Source organism: Lissotriton helveticus, chromosome 5_1, assembly GCF_964261635.1.
Source record: "Lissotriton helveticus chromosome 5_1, aLisHel1.1, whole genome shotgun sequence".
Lineage (NCBI taxonomy): Eukaryota > Metazoa > Chordata > Amphibia > Caudata > Salamandridae > Lissotriton > Lissotriton helveticus.
The window spans coordinates 96,966,435-96,991,276 of NC_136065.1; the positions used below are offsets into that span (position 1 = coordinate 96,966,435).

At 47.8% G+C, this 24,842-nt stretch overlaps 1 protein-coding gene across 1 annotated transcript in view; it reads left to right on the forward strand.

The window, feature by feature from the left end:
* The window catches only part of LOC144754210 (E3 ubiquitin-protein ligase TRIM39-like), a 98,227-nt gene that overhangs the window by 37,838 nt on the left and 35,547 nt on the right, over positions 1-24,842 (forward strand). Inside the window, exon 4 of the mRNA XM_078641796.1 lies at positions 17,718-17,740. Coding sequence (XP_078497922.1) covers positions 17,718-17,740 — 23 coding nt within the window. The remainder of the gene's footprint in view (positions 1-17,717; positions 17,741-24,842) is intronic.

The window sequence follows — 24,842 nt, forward strand, 5'->3', positions numbered from 1 at the left end:
GTACCCGTTCTCCACGTATACCCACCAGCAGTAAACCCTTTTGGTGCCCCTTTTTCTTGCACCTCCTACTCCTGTAGGCCACTCTGCTAGTTATCCATCTGTTTGTACCACCTACTTTGCAGGGCTCTCTTCTAGTACCCCTTCTGCTCGTACCTCCTCCTCTTTCAGGGCACTCTTCTAGTACCCCTTCTGCTCATTCCTTCCACTGCAGGGCACCCTTCTAGTACCCCTTCTGCTTGTACCTCCTTCTGCAGGGCACTCTTTTAGCCCCCCCCCCTTCAGCACGTACCTCCACTAGAAGTACACTTTTCTTGTAACCCTTTTTTCTTGTACCTCCTACTCCTGCAGGCACCTCTTCTAGAACTGCTTCTGATTGTACCTCCTCTTTTGCAGGGCACTCCTTTAGTACCCATTCTCCTCGTACTTCGTCCGACAGGGCACTCTTCTAATACCCCGTCTGGCTCGTACCTTCTACTGAAGCGCACTCTTCTAGTATCCATTCAGCCTATACCTCCTCCCCTTGCAGGGCACTCTTCTAATGTCCCTTCTGCTTATACCTTCTTCTGCATAGCACTTTTCTAGTACTCCTTCTGCTCATACTTTCTCCAGGAGGGCACTCTTCAAGTATCCCCTCTGCTTATACCTCTTCCTGCAGGGCACTCTTCTAGTAACCCTTCTGCTCGTACCTCCTCCTACAGGCACTCTTCTAGTACCCCTTCTGCTCATACCTCCTCCTGCAGGCACTCTTCTAGTATTCCTTCTGCTTGTACCTCCTCCTGCAGGCACTTATCTAGTACCGCTTCCTCCTGGGCAGCCTTCCAGTACCTATTCTGCTCAGTGAGTTGGCCTCTTAAACAAGGATAGATCCAGCTCCTTCAGCAGGGTTAGAACCAAGACCCTTGCACCGCTCCTTACTCAACAGGTAGAAGGGCTGATGGCTTCACAAGACAGGCTTCTCACTTGAGGGTTGTAAACCATCACCGCCTTTCTCCAGCAGATAGCTCCCCTGTTCTATAGGCATCCTACAGCTCTCCTTGCAGGGGTCCTTTCCAAGTTGCCCTCACCTGTAAGGAAGCAGCAATCCTGGATCCTGGCTCTGAAACTGAAATATTTATCTCCATAAGTGCGTTGTGGGTCTTGACATTGGTCAAAGAGACTCCTGGCACAGTGACCTGGGTTTCTCACTAATATTTGTCCTAGTTTTTTTAGAAGTAGATGAAAATTCTGACCGGTCCAAAGCTGGCTTTCAGGCAGTTCTGACATTTTATTTAGTAGCACATACTGGTCTAGTTAAAGTCTTTGACACTCAATCTTTGCAGGAAGATAGAGTGGAGCTGCATGTGCCGTGACAGAGGAATCTGAGACGAAGGCTCAGAAGAGAGGCCTTCCCACTCAGCTGCCTCACAGAACTGCATTAACTCGTCTGGGGATGAAGAATGCAGGAAGTGGGCAGTGAATGTCCTTTAGAGCATCACTTGTCTCCCTCATACCATTCCTTTCACAGGAGTCTGGTCCACTTCAAAGACCTCAGGTAGGTTTCCACAATCTACCTCCCTATCTGGCAGGCTCCCTCCATTCTCCATCATATGTACTATTCACACACAGGGGATCCAAAATGGATCCCTGTCCCCATACATTAAATCACAATGGACACACTCTATGCTCACCCTAACCCCCACATGTAGCATGAATGTAACATGTACTGCCTCTTTACATGACAACTGCAAACTATTTAGAACCCCGTATCCTAACTGTACAATGGGTGCTGGCCTGAAAACTCAGGCACTATAGGTCGCAGCTCAAAGTTCACTTCTAACAGAGATTACAGTACTGTGCTGGTTCATGTAATAACATTCAGAATATCACAGTGTTAAGTAGAGGATACCAGGCAAGGTAGGTTTTCACAACTTCATTTATTCAAGTTTCAGGATACAACACACCGGCAGGAGTGACAGGAACATAACAGCTGGTCAGATCAGCATAGCATCTCAACTCCGCTCTAACTGTCAAGCCAACTGTCAAACGCCAGAATATCAGCTGGCATTCTAGATTGCCGGCTGATGTCACAGCAGGGTTAGCGCAAGGGCAAGGGCAGGGGACGCGCGTGGAGGGACGGGAGCCCGCAGGGGAAAAGCTGCAGCGGAGTATTATATCCATCAACATAACACATCTCCTTCCCAAGGGAAGAAGGAGAACAGAATACATATATATATGTTCGAGTCATGTGGGCTGCTGAATTCATATCTATAGCATAGATCGCCGCCTAGTGTTGGGTCCGGATGATTGCACATTGTTGTCCTGGAAGAGTCTTCGAAGTTTCACGAGATAGGTGGCTCCTCCCCTGGACTACAGTGCGCATGGGCATCGACTCCATCCCCAGATTGTTTTTTTCCGCCATTGGGTTCAGATGTATATTCGTTATCTCCAGTTCGGAATCGATATAGACTTTTCTTAAGGCCTGAAGGCCTTTTCCTATACCGTCGGTATTGTTTTGCGCTCGATCCCAGCTCTGTTCCGGCTCAGTTCCCGAGTCGGACATCCCGAGGAGTCGCGTGGCTCTTCGGTGCTCCTGGCCCAGTCAACGCAACAAGACTTACGACGACACATCTTGGAACGGAGCCCGTTCACGAAATGTCCCCTGTGTGGATCGAAGTATCCCCACATCGACGTCCACCCAGTGTGCAACAAGTGCCTGTCGCCAGACCACGATGAAGCCAACTGTATGGCTTGTTCCCGGTTTCGATCGAAGAAGACGATTCGACTTCGGCGCGTGGCGTGCCTGGAGGCCCAGCAGTCGGCCCCGGCACCGGTGGACATCTTCAAGAGAGAAGACGCATACGAACAAGAAGTTCATATGCAGATTTCACCTCCAGCGGAGGAGATCGACTACGACTACGACGCGGACGTCGAAGCGCTCGATGCAGAAGAAGTCGTCAACGAGGTAGGAGACGACAATGAGGCCTATGGGGCCATGGAAGATAGCTCAGGCGAAGAGCTATGCCCCGTTCGAACAATCGCTAAGGCTCAGGTCGCGGGATCGCCACACGGCCTTACCCAAGACCTTGCACCCAGATCCACGGCCTCACCTACGGGCTCGGCTACGGACACTTCTGCGGAGCCGCTGGTGGTCAAAACGAAACCGAAAGTGAAACCCTTGGTGTCGACGACACCGAAAGTGATGGAGACGCCGACGAAACAGAAGACGTCTGTCCCTCTGGCCGCCTCCTCGTCTTCCGATATGTCGGGGCAGCAGAAGCCGAAGAAGGCTGTCGACCCGGTGAAGTCGACCAAGGGCGTCGACCCAAAGTCGGTCAAGGGCGTCGATCCAAAATCGATCAAGGGCATCGAGCCGAAGACTGGGGCCCCAACCCCGGGAGTCCAGGCCGCCGACCCGAAGTCGTCGGCGCCAAAAGCCGTTGGCGCGGAAGGAGGACACGGCGCACCTAAGAAAGCTGCTTCTGTACCTCGGCCGGAGAAGGCCAAGACATCGACGCTCGAGTCTTCACACGCTGGTGGACCGAGGACGTCTGTCGGGTCGACGAAACCGTCCGCTTCCTTTACGAAGCAGGTGTCGGACTCACTGCAACGCATCAAGAACAAGGCTTCCGCGGTCGATCCGAAGGATGCTTCCACCCCGAAGCAGGCTGCCAAAACGCCAAAGTCTTCGACGCCACTCCTGTTTACGTTGCCGCCGAAGGTGGCACCGAAGGCCTTTGCACCAAGGTCGGTCGCCAACGCGCCCGTGCAAGGGTCTGCAGGGTCGAAGCCTTCTCCGCAGCTTGGGAGCTTGAAGCATCGACAACCCTTGATGGAGGAGCAGTCGGGACACTTTATCGACGCCGACACCGGTAAACTTACCCTCTACAAGAGAAAGATCACGGCGACACAGCCTTTGGAGTCCTACACGATTCCTTTGAAGCGCAAGAAGCCTTCTACGGATTCCCCGGTTCTGGTTGAGCCACTTGCTCCACAGACTCCAAGAGTTGCTACACCCTTACCCACTTATTCAGATGTGGAGGCTGGGGAAGGTGATGACGAAGAGTATAACTTTCCTGACAACACTGATCCTGAGGCTCACCAGGACTCTTGGGCAGCTGCAGGGGACCCAGAAGATCCGCAAACTGCCCCGGACACTCAGGTGTACAATGTCAAAACATCTCCTACTGAGGATTCTGCGGCATTTAATGCTCTCATTGAGAGGGCGGCTAAAAACTATGACGTCCAGCTGCACGCTGACCCTGTTGACGTGGACTTCCTTTTTGATACCTTTTCCACGGCAGAAAAGACTGTCAAAACTCTCCCAATGTTGAAAGGGGTTCTCAAACATGCAGCAGACATCTTTAAAGAACCCACACGTGCCAGGGTGGTCAACCCTAGAATTGAAAAAAAATATAAGCCGGCACCTGGCGACCCTACCTACATCAAGGGCCAGTTGCCATTGGACTCTCTGGTCGTTTCTAATGCCCGGGAGAGGGCGAATTTGCAAACCACTGGTGATGCTCCTCCCCCAGACAAGGAATCTAAAGTGCTGGAGGCATCAGGGAAGAGGGTGGCGGCTCAAGCAGCCAATATCTGGCGTATCTCAAACACTCAGGCACTCTTGGCCAGATATGACAGGGCGCACTATGACACACTAGAGACCCTGTTAGAACATCTACCCGATCAGTATAAATAGGCGGCGGAAATGCTCATTCAGGAAGGGAAGCTCATCTCCAACGCTTCTATTAAATGTGCACTGGACGTGGCGGACACCGCGGCCAGGGCCATTAACACCAGTGTGATGTTGAGACGCCAGGCATGGCTCAGAATCTCCGGTTTCAAGCCAGAGATAAAAACCACCATCCTCAATCAGCCGGTCAACCCTGATAGGTTATTTGGTCCTGAGGTGGATACCACACTGGAAAAAATAAAGAAGGATACCGAGACTGCAAAGTCCATGGGAGCTCTCGAGTCCCAACAGTTTCGGGGCAGTACTTTTCGTCGCTCAGGCAATAGAGTTGTTTCCAGAGGCCAGATGTCCCAGCAAACGCAATACACTAAAGGTGGGGCGCAGTCCTCTTACACCAAGCAGAGTAGAGGCGGCTATCGGGGCAACAGTGCCAAGGGCAGAGGCCGTGGAAATAACAACTCCCGTTCCTCTGCCACCACCAAACAGAGACGCCCTGCCACTGCCCCCCCCCGACCACACAACACCTGTCGGGGGGAGACTCCAGCAGTTCCTGCCAGTCTGGAAATCCATCACCACAGACAGGTGGGTCAGGAAACTTATCCAGTTCGGTTATTGTCTGGAGTTAACATCCACTCCACCCAACATGCCACCCAAACACCGTCCTATGTCCACAGAGCATTTGCACTTATTGCAGAAGGAGGTACTTGTCATGCTGCAAAAAGGGGCAATCGAGCTCGTGCCGTTGGAAGAAGAAGGCACAGGAGTGTATTCCCTGTACTTCTTAATCCCGAAGAAGGACGGGTCCCTCAGACCCATACTGGACCTCAGACCCCTAAACCAGTATATTCTCTCAGAACACTTTCACATGCTGACGTTGCAGCAAGTTCTTCCGGTGCTCAACCAGGGAGACTTCCTCCCAACCTTGGATCTCAAGGATGCATACTTTCACATTCCACTACATCCATCACACAGAAAATACCTCAGATTCACAATTCAGGGTCGGCATTATCAGTTCAAGGTACTCCCTTTCGGAGTGACCACGGTGCCCAGGGTGTTCACAAAATGCCTAGCAACAGTGGCTGCGCACCTCAGGAGACAGAACGTTCACGTTTACCCTTATCTGGACGACTGGCTTGTCCAAGCAAAGTCGGCCCAGCTGTGCGCCGCCAACATGTCCCACACCATTCACCTTCTTCACAGTCTGGGATTCTCACTAAATTATCCCAAATCGCACCTTCAGCCAGCCCATGTGCGACAGTATCTGGGCGCGACGATAGATACTCTGGCGGCCACGGCTCAGCCGAATTCTGTGAGGATCGACAGCATTCAGTCGCTCATCCAGAAGTTCAGAGCGCAACACTTGCTTCCAGCAAGAGTGTTCATGCAGTTGATAGGCATGATGGCCTCCTGCATCTTCATAGTCCCGCACGCGAGGCTACATATGCGTCCGCTTCAGGAGTGCTTGGCACGTCAGTGGAATCAGGCTCACGGACAGTTAAAGAACCTAGTGTTGGTGACCGGTCGGGCATACAACTCTCTGCATTGGTGGAATCCACACAACCTTTGCGAGGGCCGACCGTTCCAGGAGCCTGTGCCACAACTTATCCTGACCTCGGACGCATCTCTCCAGGGTTGGGGAGCTCATGTACTCCACTACACGGTGCAGGGACTATGGACGACGCAGCAAAAGAAGATACACATCAACTACATAGAGCTGCTGGCAATCTTCATGGCGATGAAGGCATTCAAAGTACGTCTGTGCAACAAAGTCGTGTTGATCCGGACGGACAACATGACAGCCATGTACTACATTCAGAAGCAGGGAGGTACGCACTCTCCACAGTTGTCTCATCTGGCTGAGAGCATGTGGAAGTGGGCCATTCAGAGGAACATCTTCCTCATGGCGGAACACCTCCTGGGCAATGACAATCAGATGGCGGATCTGCTCAGCAGGTACAGCCACCAAATGCACGAGTGGGAGATACATCCATCAGTACTCCACCCGTACTTCCAGCAGTGGGGTCATCCAGAGATAGACCTGTTTTCCACAAGGGAAAACGCAAAATGCCAACACTTTGCCGCCAGGTTCCCTCACCCACAGTCGCAGGGCAATGGGCAGATTTGCGTACGCTTTTCCCCCAGCACCTCTCATACCGCTGGTGGCACGAAAGCTAAAGCAACACTCGATGACACTCATCCTGGTTGCTCCAACGTGGGCACGCCAACCATGGTACACCACGTTTCTAGAACTCTCCGTGGTACCGCATCAAAGGCTGCGCCTCACGCCCAGACTTTTGACGCAGAGCCATGGCGACATTCAGCACCCAGACTCGCAACAGCTCAACCTGGCGATCTGGCTCCTGAAGTCTTAGAATTTGGCTACCTTAACTTACCTCCCGACTGCATGAATATCATACGGGAGGCAAGGAAGCCCACCACCAGAGCCTGCTATGCAGCAAAATGGAAGCGGTTTGTCATTTACTGTACGGAACACAACATCAACCCGCTAGATGCATCCACTCACAACATCATCTGTTATTTGTTACATCTTTACAAATGCAAGCTGGCATATGCTTCCATTCGGATACACTTATCCGCCATAGCAGCTTATCTCCAAAACAGGCAGCATCTCTCCGTTTTCAGAGTGCCTGCCATTAAAGCCTTCCTAGAAGGACTGAAACGAGTCATCCCTCCCAGGACCCCGCCAGCTCCTGTATGGAACCTTAATGTGGTCCTCACCAGGCTGATGGGCCCACCTTTTGAGCCTCTGCATTCATGCGAGGTTCAGTTTTTAACATGGAAAGTGGCTTTTCTAATAGCCATTACGTCTCTGCGACGTGTTAGTGAGCTCCAGGCGCTCACTGTACAAGAGCCATTCATACAAATTCACTCGAACAGGGTGGTGCTGCGCACTAACCCTAAATTTCTTCCTAAGGTGGTTTCACAGTTCCATGCCAATCAGACCATTGAACTGCCCGCGTTCTTTCAAAACCCAGAGACAGTAGCCGAAAGAATGCTCCACACTCTTGACGTCAAACGAGCTTTGATGTACTACATCGATAGAACCAAAGATTTTAGGAAGACACTCTTTGTTGCCTTTTCGGGCCAGCACAAAGGCAACCCCATTTCCAAAGCAGGTATAGCCAGGTGGATCGTTAAGTGTATTCAAATCTGCTATCACAAGGCTAAGCGCACTTTAACGGTCCCCCTGTAAAGTACAGAGATGAACAGGAAGCCGAGGTTGTATGTTGAAAGTTGGTATTTATTTAAATTTAAGTAATTAAATAGAGAACCCCCACCAGGAGCAGTATGATCTCTGCTCAGCCCGTACTACAACTCTGACTCAAACTGACATTCATCCAACATTCCAACATTCTACATTCCATACTCACACGCACAGGCTGAGCAGTACTCTACAACTTCTCCCTTCTTAACAATGAAAAGAAGGTTTCACAAAATCATAACGATAAGTTACAATACAAAGTATTATGCTAAATAGATAAATAAATGGATTTCTAAAACATGTGAAGAGGTAGAGTGAAATTGATAAAACCATTTTCTGAAAACACAAAGAAGGATGTAGAAGAAGACTGTAGAAGCGTGAAAGCAAAGCATGTACTAAGAAAGAGAAACACTGGAGTAACACAACGAAACGAAAAGGCAACACAAACCCCTCTTCCTCCTTTTACGGAGACAATAGCTGAGCTAAGTGAGCAAGATGCAGAAGATAAGTAAAGGAATCGAGGAGACAAAGAGCAGAAACAGCAAAAACCACCAGGGCACACTGATTGGTCAGACCAGAGTGAAGGTAGGTTGAATATTGAAAAAGAATAACAAGTGCAGAATATAGATCACAAATACCACATAAAAGAATTAAAACATGCACGCAAAATGTGGACATACCACATGAAGAAAGCAAGAGATGCATGGACGCAAAATGTATATACCACATAAAGGAAGCAAGGGATGCATGCACGCAAAAAGTGGACATAACACATTAAAGAAGCAAGAGATGCGTGCAAGATGTGGAGGTACCACATGAAACTTTGTCATTCTCCCGTAAAGCAAGGTGGAGAGAAAGGCGTGGGAGGTACCCACACGGCACATATATAATACATAGCTTAATAACTAGGTGAGACTATATAATCATTTGATGATTATTAAACATTTTAGAGACAACCAATTTTAAGTTAAACCTTCCTCCTTCAAATGCCCCTTTTAATATTTAAAACAAACTCCCAAATTTTAAAACACACTGTACCTATGAAATTCTAAACATTCTCCCTTAAAGCACGTTGGAGAGAAAGGCGTGGGAGGTACCCACACCGCACATATGAAATTTAAAACAAACTCCCTCAAGCCAAGTCGGTAAGAAGAGAACACACCTCTTGAAATTAAAAACATACATAGCTTAATAACTTGGTGTGACAATATAATCATTTGATGATTATTAAACATTTTAGAGACAACCAATTTTAAGTTAAACCTTCCTCCTTCAAATGTCTCTTTTAAAATTTAAAACAATTGATATGCCTTTATACATATCATGAAACGCTTATATAAAAATGACTGTCAAAACATCACATTCTTAACTTTAGATATGCCTGTATCTATACCATGAAGCGCTTATTCTAAAACGACTATTGTTGCATATATAACTTTTGAAACTCTTACTCTAAAATCATTGTAAAAGTAAAATCATTAAGTACTTATTATTAATGTAATATAATAATTAAAATAGGCAGCTTAAGTAAAGGCGATAGCATCTGCATAATAGAAAATATATGCTGATGGAGCAAAAATAAACATTCGTTAAAATCATGGGTAAGAAAACCTGCATTTTAAAACACTATCATTCTTTATGAAATGCAAACGATTAAAATGACCATAAGATGGTGCAGATAGCACAGTTGTCAAAAGTTCCAAGGAGACAGATTAAGATGAGCCTTAAGTGAGGAATCATCCAAATTCAAAACGCAAAGGAAATGAGTAAATCAGTACCTGCGAAAGATCCAATAAATCAATGCGAGGTTCTTGAGCAAAATGAAAATATAGGCACAGCGAAGGACAGCAAGGACCTTGGGTCAAAATCAAAATGCAGATACAGCGGAGAACAGTTGAAAATGTGCCCATCATTGTAGAACAATAACACTGAACGGTGATAGGCAAATATAAGGTAAAGCGTGTCCATCGCTGTTGGAGAACTGTAATGAAATAAACAGCTGAAATATAAAGCGTGCCTATCGCTTTGATGAAATTGTCGAAGTCTATTTTCAAACCAAAACAAAGCGTACCAATCGCTCTGATGAAAATGCTGAAATGCATTTTAAAAGATAAAACAAAGCGTGCCTATCATTGTTGAGAATCCTGGCATGCAATAGGCAAATTAACAACAAAGCGTGCCTATCGCTGTGAAAATTATGTTGGAAATGGCAGCTGAAATGCAGGAGACCGCCCATGAGACGATAAGTTGATGAAACTGATGAAGAGTGTCAATCAAAATGGCAGCACGTCGACGTGTGAAGTGCCGGGTGGCTCTCAGTGCCAGCGTGCCTCAAGGAACTCCGGCGGTGGCAGAAGGCTGACTCACGTCACAGAAGAAAATGACGGTGACACAGGAAGCAGGTAAGGAGGCATGCGCTGAGTGCATGCGCTTCTTGTAAAGCTCGAGCAAAATTTAAATGTGGCAAAGCAGTTAAACAGTCAAGTGGCAGGCCATTAGGAAAGCTTATAAAATGATTAAAATAAAAAGAAATGTCACCGCAATGTCATGGCCACGTTGGTGCGAAAACACACAAAACAGTCTGAAAACAGCCAGAGTTAAATGGGCTCACCTGCGGTGCAGTTTAAATCAAAAACTGTGCTCTACCTCCAAGTCCGATGTAAGCGCGGCGGACTCCAGGCTGTCTCTAAAGAACAAAATGTTCGCAGGCTGCCAGCACTTCGAAATTGAAAGGTTGTTTATTTTGATGAGCAGGAAAAGCGGCTGTTATACAATGCAGCTGACATATCTGCAGTGCGGAGTGACGAACAATGACAGGTCACATAGTTCACATGTAAAATTGCTCACAGTTAGTTATTTTCGATTAAAATTGCCTTTCCATTCCCGAACTGGTTTCAGTGTGAGCGACCGGTGTGCAATGTGCAGCAGGAACGTGTTACATTCACCGGTCAGCAGGAGTCAAAGGTAGAAAGAAATCAAACAGTACCTGGCACATAAAAGTAGAAGGCGATCGATGGTCGTCACTAGTGGGGTTCTTTGTGCCAACTTGTGCTGCTAGTAAAAGATCCTTATCTTTTAAGTTTCTTTCTTTCGTTCCGTTTCGTTTTTTTTGTTTTTTTTTAAAGTGTCTTTGAAATTTACACGGAGGTCCGCTTCTTAAATCGTCGTCAGACGTCACACTCCACCCGCAAGTTGGGGGCCTCCATGGCTTTCCTTGGTAATATCCCTTTGGAAGACATTTGTAGAGCAGCCACATGGTCTACACCACACACATTTACTAAACACTACTGTGTAGATGTGCACTCCAAGCAGCAAGCAGCTGTAGGGCAGGCTGTTCTTAAGACACTTTTTCAAACGTCTGCAGCTGGCACAGGCGGCCGCCGTTAATGGAGGGACTGCTATTTATTCTATGCTATAGATATGAATTCAGCAGCCCACATGCCTCGAACTGAATATGCTACTTACCAGTATGCATCTGTTCTTGGCATGTAGGGCTGCTGACATTCATATCGCCCGCCCTCCTCCCCGGCGCCTGTAGCGGCTGCAGAATTCAAACTTACTCTTAGCATGGTCATCGCTCACACTGTTACTCCATCTTCGCCACAATGGATAAAAACAATCTGGGGATGGAGTCGATGCCCATGCGCACTGTAGTCCAGGGGAGGAGCCACCTATCTCGTGATACTTCGAAGACTCTTCCAGGACAACAATGTGCAATCATCCGGACCCAACACTAGGCGGCGATCTATGCTATAGATATGAATGTCAGCAGCCCTACATGCCAAGAACAGATGCATACTGGTAAGTAGCATATTCTATATATGTATATATATATACATATATATATATATCATTAATGATTAGTTCACACCGCCTGCATGGTTATTCACATACAAAGTCTTTGAACTTTCTAGGCATGACCACAGTGCGCCCATATCTACTGGTGGTGTTTCCCTCTATAACGGGTCCACCCTCAGACACTTGTTCTTCTTCTGACATTCCCGAACTGTCAGCACTTGAGGAATCAACAGGTTGGCTGCTGCTGAAATCTCTGTTTCCCCCACTGGACTCTATTTGATCCTGGTTAGAAAAAGCATTGTCAGCTGCGGTTTGGAGGGACTCTTGTTCCCCACTCTCTACTCCCTCTTTCTCCAACTCTTATTCAACCAGCCAGTCGAAGTTCAATTGCCTGTCAAAGTCCATAAATACATCCTTCTCGGCTGGTTTGTCTGTTTCAAACTCTCCTAATCCTTCGTTATCTCTATTGTCCTTCCTCTCACATGTAGATAGTGCGGCTGCATTCCACACTTTTCCATCGTTGAGAAGGGCAGAATTGCTAAATAATTTTTCGACAACTAATGGCTGAGTAAATCTGCTCTGTCCTTTCTCGATGAGTCCACTTCTTTTTACCCTCACCATATCTCCTACTTTGATGGTAAGTGGTTTGCACCTGTGTCTTATGTCAAAACGTTTTTTGCATGCTTTTTGTGCCTTTTGCACATTCTTTCTGACCTCTTCCGCCAACCACTCTGCCTTTCTACTAGGCTTAAGCCAACCCACATTGTCTTTGGATAGTGGTGTTCTGCCTCTCATCATTTCGAATGGACTGAGGCCTGTGCTCTCCCGTGGTTTTATTCTGTATGCCCAAATCATTTTCTTTACTTACATTTTCCAACATAGCCCGTTGTTGTTGGCTAGTTGTATGGTGCCTTTCATTACTCTGTTAAATCTTTCCACAGCTCCTTTCCCTGCTGGGTGGTATACAGATGTGGTTTTGTGAATAATACTGTTTCTATCTATGAATATTTTTAAGACAACCATTGTAAATTGTCTGCCATTGTCACTGACAATAGTTTTGGGTATCCCTTCTCTGGTGAAAACACTGTTGAGAAACCTGCCAATGTCATTGGCTTCAACTTTGTGGAGCACCTTGATCTCCGGCCATTTGACAAATGGTCCACCAAAACCACAACGTACACTAGTTCCCCTGGTAACCCAAGGGGCCCATGACATCTATTCCTACTCTCTCCCAAGGCATACCCGGGCAATGCAACAGATGCAAAGGTGGTTTCAGTGTAACCGGAGACTAGCCAGAATTTTCGCATTGAACACAGTTCCTGACTTTCCTCTCAATTTCCAAGACACAACCTGGCCACCAGTACCAGCATTTTATTCTTTGTTTTGTCTTGTTGATGCCCTTATGCCCCTCATGTCATATCTCCAGAATTCTGCTTCTTAGTGTTTCTGGGGGTATTACCTTGCCTTATCTCAAAATTAGTCCCCCTTCTACAGATAATTCATTCCTGAATTACCAGTATGGTCTCAATTCATTTCTGATGTGTTTTTTACTTAGCCAACTGTTAATAATATGTTTGTTCACTTCTTGTATCACCTCATCCTGTTCAAATTCCCTAAACCATACATCTCTATGGACGCTTGGAAATTCTTTGCTAATGTTTGCCACACAGAACTCATCTTCCTTGCATTCCTCCACATCGTTGCCCGGTAGGAGTAAACGGCTGAGAAAGCCTGCCACCACATTTCTAGTACCTGGTAATTACTGTACATCATAGTTGTAGTCCAATAGCCTGACTGACAAGTGTGCCAACCTAGGGGAAGCATTATATAACCCCTTCACAGTTAATACCTTAGTGAGTGGTTTGTGATCACATCTTAGAGTTAACTTTTCCCCCCAAATATATTGTCGGAAATGCTCCAAACCCCACACGCACGCCAATGCCTCACGCTCAATCGCCGAATATTTTTCCTCGGTAGGGGTGAGTGAACGTGATACAAAGGAAATGGTCACTTCCTTCCCCGCTACTCCAGTTTGAGTTAGCACGGCACCTATTCCTTTTCCACTTGCATCCGTTGGGACCATGCTCTTGAGACTTGGGTCAAAGCCCTGTAGTGGTGGAGCTTCGCACATTTTGCGTTTAAGAGCCACAAATGCCTTGTTGCAACATGCTGACCATTCAAATTTGTTTTTACACTTAAGTAATTGTCTAATGTCATATGTTTTTGTTGAAAAATTCCTGGCAAATTTTTAATAGAATTCTACTAGTCCTAAGAAAACTCTCAACTCCTCCGTAGTTTGTGGCACTGGAGCATCCTTAATGGCTTTAACCAATTCTTTCTTCGGTTTAATGGCCTCTGGTGTGATTTCATGCCCCAGGTATGTCACTTTCTTCTCCAAAAAACCTGCACTTCGCATACTCTGCTGTCAAACCAAACTTTTGCAGAATTTTGAGTACTTGTGTTAGCTTTTGTTTGTGGTCTGCTTGGTTTTTTCCCATTACTAGGATGTCATCTTGGAAGATGAGTAAATTTTTGACATCTTTAAAAATCTCGTGCAGAAGTCTTTGAAATAACGCCGCCGCCGATGGTAGCACAAAAGGCACTCTCTTAAACCTATAACATCCAACGGCGATATGAAGGTGGTTAAGCACCTGCTGTCAGGGTATAATGGAACTTGGTGGCACGCTCTAGTTAAGTCTATTGTAGAGAATACCTTCATATCTTTTGTCAAGGACAGCATTTAATTTATTTTCGGCAGGGGGTACTGATCTATAAGGATGCTTTTGTTAAGATCGCGTAAGTCAATATATAATCTCAACTTTCCATTGGGCTTGCGAGCAACCACCAATGGTGCTACCCATTCCGATGATTCCGTCAGCTCAATGATGTCCGCCTCAAGTAGTACCCTTAACTGCTTCTTGACTTCTTCCCTTAAAGTGAATGGTATGTGTCGCACCTTATGTATACATGGAATAGCATCTTCTTTTAGTTGTATCTTGTGTTGAAACCCTTTCAATCTTCCGATGGTGCCGTTGAAAACTTTAGGAAACCTGTTTACAATATCTGTACTAAGTTCCTTATCCTGCTGTGTCAATAATATAGGCTCTGCACTGTTAGGATTAAGCGTTATACCTAACCTTCCTTGGTCCTTCCACCCTAATACCGATGGCCCTCTAGCTGCCACGTATAATTTACTGGAAGTTTCTCTGTCCCTAAATTCAAATTTCAACGCTCTGTACCCCACTAGTTCGATGGGTTCTCCTGTAAATGTCTTCAACGTGGTGTCAGGAGTTTCCATTCTTTGCCCAAGAGCACTCTGAAATTTCTCTCTCCACACCTTTCTGTTGACAATAGTGCAGGGCGATCCAGAATCTGACACAATTTCAATGTTCACTCCTCCAATGGCATCTTTACATGTGGGTTTCTTTTTCTTATCTATCTCCTTTTCTTGTTTCTCATATTCTTCATTTACGTTGAGTACACAGAGGTTGTAATCTGACTCATCTGAGGAATCCTCTTCCTACTATGCGTTTCCCTCAACTAACCTGACCCTTCCGCTCGCTTTTCTGTGACACACTTTTTGAAAATGTCCCAATATGCCACATTTGCTACATTTGACATTCTGTGGCGGACATTTCCAGTCATTAGCCAAGTGCCTATGGCTTCCGCATCTGTAACATTTACGCTGCGCCCATTCCTTTCTCCACTTTTCTGCTCATTTCCAGCACTTTCTTTGCTTTTACACCCGTATTTATCTTTCTGCCTCATCTTGTTGCCACTTATTTTAGCCACCACATTTGGTTCCTCCTCCTTTGTTTTACTCTCATTTATTACAGCCTTGGCACATCTACCCGTTAATTCTGCAAGTTTTACTATTTCTATTCCGTAGTTGAGTGGCTCTTCTCCTTTTGCCCAAAGTGCATCTTGAATATTTGGGTTTGCTGCATACATAACAATCTGGTCTCTAAGTCATCATGCAGCTCCCCAAATTTACATGTGAGCACCACATTTTTAAATATAGCCACATAGTCCTCTACACTTTCATCTTTCTCTTGCTTGCGGTGGTAAAATTTATACCTGTTCACAGCAACAGTCTAAATCTGCCAATGCATTACTAAACACACCGCCTTGTTCGCCTTCCCTTACCTTCTTGTTAATCTTATTGTACACTCGTAGTCCACCAGCCCCCAAACAATGTAATAATATTTTCTTTTTTTACTCTGGTTTTAGGGTTTCATCCTCCTCATCACATATAGATATGTAATTCTTAAAAAACTCCTGCCATTCTTCCCGTTTCAATGGCGGTTCTCCAGACACTGCTAAAAACGCTTGCGGGGGTGATAAGTTGTACTTATTATTACTGGCCATCTTTAATTCCTATAAGTCTGTTTATGATGCACTTTTTTTATAGAAAATTCTAATGACAGTATCAATTTGCTTCCTTGTCTGTTTCCTTCCCTGTTACTTTCTTTTTAACTTTTGTTTATGCTGCTCAATGTTTATACAGTCTACCTTATCTCCGCAATTCTCACTTGTTTTGTGATGCGTTACTCGTTTTTATTGTTCCTTTCAGGTCCGCTGGATCGCTCTCACTCGCGCCTCAGGGCAGTATTCCTTTCACCTCCGCAAGTGAAATTGACTCTCCGCTCATCTTTTGTTATTTTTTTTTGCAGTCACGTCAACGTGCTTTTACGCTTGTTCACGTTACTGCTGACTTTTTTCGTTCTGTTTGTATTCCTTCATCCAAGATGGCTTCCACGCAGCGTGCTTACGTCAGCACACCACGCTTGCCAGCACTGCGTCACACTCCTTTCAGCGCTCTCCTCACGATTCACTTCAGGCGCCAAATACCGCCAGCACAGTGTCACACTCTTTTCTGTGCTCTCCTCAAGATTCACCTCTATAGTCAATGTCTAATTTACAGAGTATATAAAAATTTAACTGACTTCTACCTTACTTCATTTCCGTTGGTCAGTTTCCCAAATTGCGATGCTTCATTTCCCTTCCGCTTTGTAGTCTGGTTACGCCTTCGTCACTCCTTTATTTTTCTTGCCGCCTTGAAGCACTTCTTATTATTAGTTTAGGATCTCCTTTCACTCCGTCTCATGTAATTTTCTTTTTTCCGCTCTTTCAATTCTGTCACCGTTTCAATCTTCACTTGTTCTTTATTCCTTCTGCGTGGATACTTCGGCGTGTTGCGTTCCTCACCTCGTCACCATTGTTATGTAGAGGATTATGGATACCAGGCAAGGTAGGTTTTCACAACTTAATTTATTCAAGTTTCAAGATACAACATACCGGCAGGAGTGACAGGAACGTAACAGCCAGTCAGATCAGTATAGCATCTCAACTCCGCTCTAACTGTCAAGCCAACTGTCAAATGGCAGAATATCAGCTGGCATTCTAGAATGCCAGCTGATGTCACAGCAGGGTTAGCGCGAGGGCTGGGGACGTGGGTGGAGGGGACGGGAGCCCACAGGGGAAAAGCTGCAGCGCAGTATTATATCCATCAACATAACACACAGATTGAGTCATATGACTTTTTTCAGACTGGGTCATGTGAATTCACTAAAATCACCCACAGCTGTGTCAAGTGACCCTGCTAGAAACATCATACAAGGTGTTAACTGAGCCCATTCAGAATATCTGAACGTGTTGTATTGTGTAACTGCATTCAGAATATGTGAAATGTGTTTTATTGTGTAACTGTATCCTGAAAATGTCACTGTGCAATGTCACATGATTACAAAACAGAACACCAGGTTCAGCTGTGTTACGTGATCTTAAAGTTTTTGCTGTGTCATGTTACCCCAGTCACAATATTGTATATTGTGCTGTGTCACATGACTCAGTCCATCAGATTACAGACTATGCTATGTCACTAGACTCAAATCACAAGCTTACAGACTGCAAGAGGAATAGCTTCCCAATGTCTTCTAACTATGGCTAATTAGAAGTCTTTCACTCCTAAAAATACTGACGTTTTAACATCTCCTGTGGAAACTAATTTTTTTCTTTGTTTTGCAGGATGTCAGAAGCACCCTAAGCAGGTATGTGTTACATTCGATGTAGATATTTTTGTATTTCCCTTTTAATTACACGAGAATTATAGACCTATTTCTCTCCTCTTCTGGGTGGCGAAGGCTGCCGAAGCCCATGCTAACAGCATACTCACCAACTTCTTGCTCTCCAATAACATTCTAGATGCCACACAACATGGTTTCCGTGCCGGGCATAGCGCAGAGACTTCTCTCCTTGCTATGGCGGAACTCCTGCAGACCATTCTTGACTCTGGTCAAACGGCGGCACTGATCCTACTGGATCTCAGTGCCGCCTTTGAAACGGTCTCGCATGAGGTTCTGCTCCGCCGCCTGGAGGAGGAAGGGATTTCAGACCTTGCCCTTGAATGGTTTAGATCTTGCTTGGCCGGAAGGTCCTTTCGTGTCTCCACTCCTCCATTTTTATCCCAGGCGCATCCAATTGAGCAGGGTGTCCCCCAGGGTTTGGCACTGAGCCCCCCACATTGTTCAATCTACATGTTCAGCCACTAGCTGCTGTCGCCAGACAGTGGGACCTTACTATGGTCTTATATGCGGACGACACGCAGCTGGTGGTTGCTCTAACAGATGGCTCGAGCCTGAAGGTCTCCAAGTTTAAAAGTGGCCTTACGGCCGTGGCAGATTGGATGACGTCTAATTGCTCGCAATTAAACGCAAACAAAACAGAAGTTTTGATCGTCGGTAAGAACACTGACTTATGGGGTGACCATTGGTGGCCTAATGCCTTGGGTAAGGCCCCCGAACCTAGGAATGAAGTCAAGAACTTGGGGGTGTGGATGGACACCTCTCTTAGTTTCTGCTGCCACACTAAAAAAGTTGCTGCCACATGTTTCGGCATTTTACGAGGTATTAAACCTAACCTAAAATTCTTTGATGCATCTACCAGACAGCTGATAATCCAGTCTACTATTCTCTCTCGCCTGGACTACGCTAGCTCCCTGCTTCTAGGGGCCAATCAAGCTGAGATCACCCGGATGCAGAGTATCCAGAACGCAGCAGCCAGAGCCTTAGTTGGCCTTCCCCGGTTCTGCTCCACCGCCGATACCATCCGGAGGCTTCACTGGCTCCCTATGGCTCAGAAGATTCGGTTTCAGACGCTTTGCCTGTCTTTTAAAATTCTGAAACTGGCTACGCCTAAAATTCCCTATAACCTGCTGATCCCATATGTCCCTTCCCGTGCATTACGCTCTACGAGGCAGCATTTGGTTATGGTGCCTAGGATAAAACGCTGAAGAGCGGTAGGCCGCTCCTTCCGCTATCTGGCAGCAAAATTGTGGAACTCATTACCGGCCCACATACGAGAACTGGGCGACCTGTTGACCTTCAGGAAGGCAGTTAAAACCCACCTTTTTCCCTTAAAAAAATAAGTTCTTGCTGGAATCTGTCTTACTGGGCTTCATGGTAGTATGCTGTTCTTCTAGCTGCTGTAAGCGCCGGGACGCCCCTTTGCTGGGGCAGCTGAGCGCTATATAAGTAGTTATAACATAACATAACATAATTAAATATTTCCCTTTTAACTACACTGTGTATTTTTAACCATGGCACATGCCATACAGTTGTGTTACATCATTTTAGAACTGTAGCTTGGACATTCTTCTTATGGTCTTGGCAAATGCAGTACTGTGCTACTTGTTATTAAACAGACCTTTTAACTTCATTGGATTCCAAGCATTATCTTTTTGGAAATTTTACATTGGCGACGAGGATGGGAATGTAAAATTTCCAAAAAGATCATGTTTGAAATCCAATGAAGTTAAAATGGTCTGTTTGCATAATATTCGGCATATTCCCACATCTCTTTATGAACCTCGAGGGATGTTCAGGTGGAAAGGTTCAATAGGGTTCTCAAGCAAGATATACTTTGGGCAAGAGATTTTGGTGCAGATTGGAAAGACAAATTAACGGAGAAATTGTGGTTACACTGTATAACTCCCCATACAACCACGGAAGTTTCACCTTTCCGTTTACTCAAAGGTAGAGATCCAGTTTCTAAACTGTGTCCTTGGTGGTTTAAGAAGGTTGTCAGAGGTCAGACGTCTGAGCTAGATAAAGAAGACATAGCTCGTAGGGTCAAAGAAAAACAATTTAAAAGTAAAAACTATTATGATTTTCGTATGAAGGTTAAAATACCCAAATTTGTGGTTGGGGATTTTGTTAGGATACGTAAACCTGGAATTCTCCTTAAGCATGATACAAAGTTTAGCAAACCCTTGAAAATCGTCAAAGTCAATAATAATAGTGTGGTCCCTCAAGATGATCAAGTGTGGGATGTGAGACGTGTTTCTAAGTGTTCCATGAATAATTAGTATTGTTTGTAAGGAAGGAGATGTGTTGCATTCTATGTAGATACTTTTGTATTTCCCTTTTAATTGTATATTTACCTTTTAACTACACTGTGTATTTTTAACTATGGCAAATGCCATACAGTTGTTACAACATTTTAGAACTGTAGCTTGGACATTCTTCTTATGGTCTTGGCAAATTCAGTACTGTGCTCATTGTAATTAAACAGACCTTTTTAACTTCATTGGATTTCAAGCATTATCTTTTTGGTGATTTTACAGTAAGGCTGGTTTATTCTCCTCTCGGCGTGTAAGGAGCAGACCTGGCTACTACAGTGTGTAAACACCACTACTGAGCTCACACAAAGGGTTTCGAAACTTTCAGATTCTCATGAAATCCCTTTACATCCTCATAAAACTCCGGCCCTTAGACAATACCTTTTTATTTCCCTTAAAACGTCATAAGTCTTCCAAAAACTCCCCATAGTCATCAGGAAACGCCCTTAAATTTTTAGAAATCCATTTGAGTCCTCAGAAAACTCCTTTGAGTCTTGAAATAGTTGCTGCAGAAACTAGCTTTTGTCTTCACAAAATGTATTTGTCTTTTAAACCTACCTGAAGACCTAAGAAAAGTGCCCTCATCACACAGAAAACACAAGTACATTCTTGGAGAGCCTCCTCCGGTTTCTCTAAGTTCAGGCTTGTGCAAAAACTCGTTCAGAATTTACTGACTAACTTCCAACTCATCAATACATCCCTTGAGTGCTTCCCAACATTTTGGGGGCTTTCCTTAAAGCCATATCCAGACCTCATTCTTTAGTAAGATCCCTCCAATCAAAAGAGGTTTCATCCAGTTCTCATATACCTCATTGTAATCCTCAGGTCGGTTCCTAGTACTACGAAATGTCTCTCTATTCTTTTTGTTTTTTCTTTTAAATATGTTATAAAGTTTTTCTTTACATGATATGACATCCGTGCATTGTTCCGACAAAAACAATGCAATGCAGTCAAACATGTCAAAAACGAAATGATGATACAGCAGATTTTATTTATATTCTTTTTGAATAAAGAGCAAGAAAGACAAACCTGTGGTAATTTAAATAATAATAACTGTAACCATGGAGTCTGCTTGTAATGAGTGACTTGTGTCATATGAGTCAACTGGTGGTGAGTGATCAGTCTCAAGCATGGGTAATGTGGGGGGCGTGGCCAAGCAGCATGGCCGTCAGGACGTGAGCTCCGCCAGCTCCCAGCATGAGGATCCCAAAATCCTGCATAAGTGATCCTGTTTGGGCTCCCATACCCCTAAAACCGGTGGTCCGGCACTCCCCTTCCGAAGGTGCCCCCTGAGTTTGTGGCGGACGGAGGGGCCCCACGCCTGCTGTGGTGAAACTTGCCGGAGTTGGCCTACGCGAGGTCGGGGTCTCGGGCCTGGGCTAGAGCGTGGACCCTGTCCAGGTGCTCCCAGCAGTGAATCTCTGAAGGCACAGAGGTGTGGGGTGAGCGGCGGAGCCCGCTGTTGCCCGGGGCTCCGCGGCGGTGAGGTCTCCGGTACTGCCCCGTGGGGATCTTTGGTGCTACTACACCCCGGGCCTCTGTCCACGTGAGGCCGGGGTCTGCGGCCTAGTCGGGCAGTGAGGCGGAGCGGAGGCGTTGGGAGTCGGCGCCGCCCAGGAGAGTGCCGCTGCCTCCCCGAGAGTGGAGCCTGCACATACCCGGAGACCAGGGCTAGCGCCGCTTGTGGGATGCCCGCGGTCCCTGCTGTGTCCCTACCTGACTCGCCATCGGCCCGGCCGCAGAGGTGAGGGAAGCGGTGGCCGGCTCCACCCCTGACATTTCTCCTCCTGCGGCGTGGGGGGTCCCGGGCCCGGTGGCCGCCGGCTGAGAGGAGGCTTCTCTTGCCCCGGGAGCCTGGTGACTGGAGCGGAGGGCCCAGGAGTGACCCTGGGTTGTTGGACTACCCTGATTGGTGGCGCCTCCCCCTGCGGCCGCGGGAATATGGATTTGGCTGAGCGGGGCCCCTGGAGGCGACGGGGGGCTCCGGCCGGCCTGCCCGGTGAGTTGCAACGGCCTGAACGGCCCACCGTGCCCGCTTGCGCTGCCTGATTTCCCTGCTGGGTGGAGTGCTGGAGTTCCGTGAGGCGCCGAGAGTGGGGGACACGGAGAGCTGCGCCTGCCTGTCATCCTGAATGCCGCGGAGATCTGTTGGGGTACGGAGTTCATTGGCAGCGGCCTCCCGCCCGTGCTGCCCGCCTGGACTGCATTCTGTCATAGCCCGCCTCGCTGGCTCTAGCGGGCCGAGCCTTATCGGTGAAGGCCTCCAGGGGGTCCTGACTGTGCCTTATTCCTGACCCTGAGGTCCTTAGGGTGGAGATCCCGGGGAGGCCCTGGGCTTTTGGGCTCTGCGTGCTCCGCCTGGAGCTGGTGTCCCGAGATTACTTCAAGTCGGCTATTTTCTCTCCCCCCCCTAGGGTACACGGATTTGGAACTGCCCGGGGGCGGGGCCCCTTGCTCCGCGCTGCGGTGGGGTTGAGAGCGGCTGGAGCACCTGGCGTATCCGGATTGACGGCCCCCCGCCGTCCTTGCACGTCGGTGCTGCGCCCCTTGCTGAAGCCCCGCGGTCTGGATTGGGACGACCCATAGCCGCTGCCGCGCCCCCCTCTCTGGTGACGTCCATCTTGGGGAACGCTGGAGACCACCAGCTGAACGGAACTGTGAGTAGCGTTACGATCTGGGCGACCGACTTGCACCATATATCACGGTGGCGGTGGCTGGAGGGAGGCCCTGCTCAGACCACTAGAGTGCCTGTTGCGGCTCTTGGGCTTTCGAGATGCGTAAAGATAGGATGTCGCGCTCCACCCAGCCCAACACCATCACGCAATATACTACTCCGCGGCTGCCTTCCCAGCGGATTACACGCCAGACGGGTCAGGAGGAGGGGGTGGACGGTCAGGAGGAGCCCTCCAGGGAGGAACTGTTAAAGGCCATACAGGGGTCGCACACAGCGCTGGAGCGGCAAATTGAAACGGTCTCGATTGAGGTTAACCTTTTGCGGACAGATGTCCGCAAAGTGGCGAACACGGTCACGGACGCCGAAGGTAATATCACCCAATTGCAGGGGGAGGTGGCGCCCTCAAGAAGACGGTCACGCAGCTAACGGCCACGACGCATGCATTGGAACGAAGGGCCGAGGACGCGGAGGGAAGGGCGCGTCGCAGCAACATAAGGGTCCTGGGAGTGCCGGAACGGCTGGAGGCGGGTAAAGCTGAGCGCTTCCTGGAGACATGGATTCCGCTCCAGGTTGTGTCCGAGGGGCCTCTCGGATGTCTTAGTCATCGAGAGGGCCCATCTAGCCTTGGTTCCTCCGCCGCGTCCAGGAGCGCCTCCGAGGGCTCTGATCGCCAAGATCCTGAATTATAGAGACTGGGACTGCATCTTGAAAGCGGCAAGAGAAACGGAGAATCTCATCATTGAAAGCAGTCGGGTGTCCATCTATCCCGACTACACTCAGCAAGTTCAAGAGCAGCGGAAGTCCTATCTGGGGGTGAAGCAGAAGCTCCGGGAGATGCAGTTGCAATATATGCTGTTATACCCGGCCAAACTCAAAATGATTGCACAAGGGAGGGCGCACTTCTTTGAATCTCCGGCGGAGGTATGGGAGTGGCTGGAGATCAGAGGCAATGATCTTCCCCCGGGAGAACGTGGTGGACCCCGAGAGACGTGGGGGACCCGACCTGCGAGGAGACGCCGTGGCCGACGGAGGCGCCCATCTGGCTCGGCCTTGTCCGAGGAACCTAGAGTCACGGTAGGTGCAGATGGTGCTCTGCTCCTGGAACCTCTGCCGGCGGAGACTGGGCCGGGGACTCCGAGCTCGTCCGTCCCTGGGGATGTCCTGGTCCCAGACACTTTGCAGAATACTGTCCCAGGCACGGTCTTCACGGCCCCGGTGGTCCCGGAAACTGGAGGTGCCGAGTCCATGTTGGAGACGGACCCGTCATGAGGTGCTATCTGATTTATGTCTTGTTTTATTCTTGATGGTGTGGCCTTTGTATGTTCAGAGTTCGCTATGGCTACTCGGGGCCTGAGAAGTTTATCCTTGGATTATGGGTTGGGGCGGAAGGCTGACATCTTGTGCACTGCTGAGGGGGATTATGGGGGGGTGGGGAGGGGTATGTCTGGTTGGGGTGGAATACGCCTTAGGGCCGTTCCATTTGGTTGAGCCTCGGGATCTTCTTGCAGGGACGGGATCCCTAGTGGTGCTGGGGGGGGGAGGGGGTGTGTGGTTCTGCCTCTGTTGTTTGGTGGGTGAGTGTTGAGTGGGGTGAATGGGGTGGCTGTGTACGTCCTGGCACCAGCAGGGGAAGGGCAGGGTTGCATATTTTGTTGTTATTGTCATCTTGCTCGTGGGTGGGGGTGGGGGGATGTGTTCTACGGGGTACGAGGGGTGGAGAAATCCGGGGGGTTGGGGGGTGTTGTGGGGGGTTGTTCATGCAGGCATCAGGTGTTATACCGTTCAGGTTCACAGGTGGAGGCTCCTACAGGTTGCAGCTGGCGGCCCGGAAGGGCGGAAGCAGCGGTTATGGGATATAAGTTGATGACATGGAACGTGCGGGGCTGGGCACTTGCGCCAAGAGACACAGGGTCCTGTCCTTCCTCCGCCGCCACGGAGTTTCCATTGCGTGTCTGCAGGAGACACATCTGACTGAGGAGGGCGCGCACAAATTGTCCAAAAAATTGAGAGGTTAAGTGTTCCATTCCTCCTTTTATACCTACGCCAGAGCGGTACTGGTCTGGGTGGCTCCCGGGGTGCC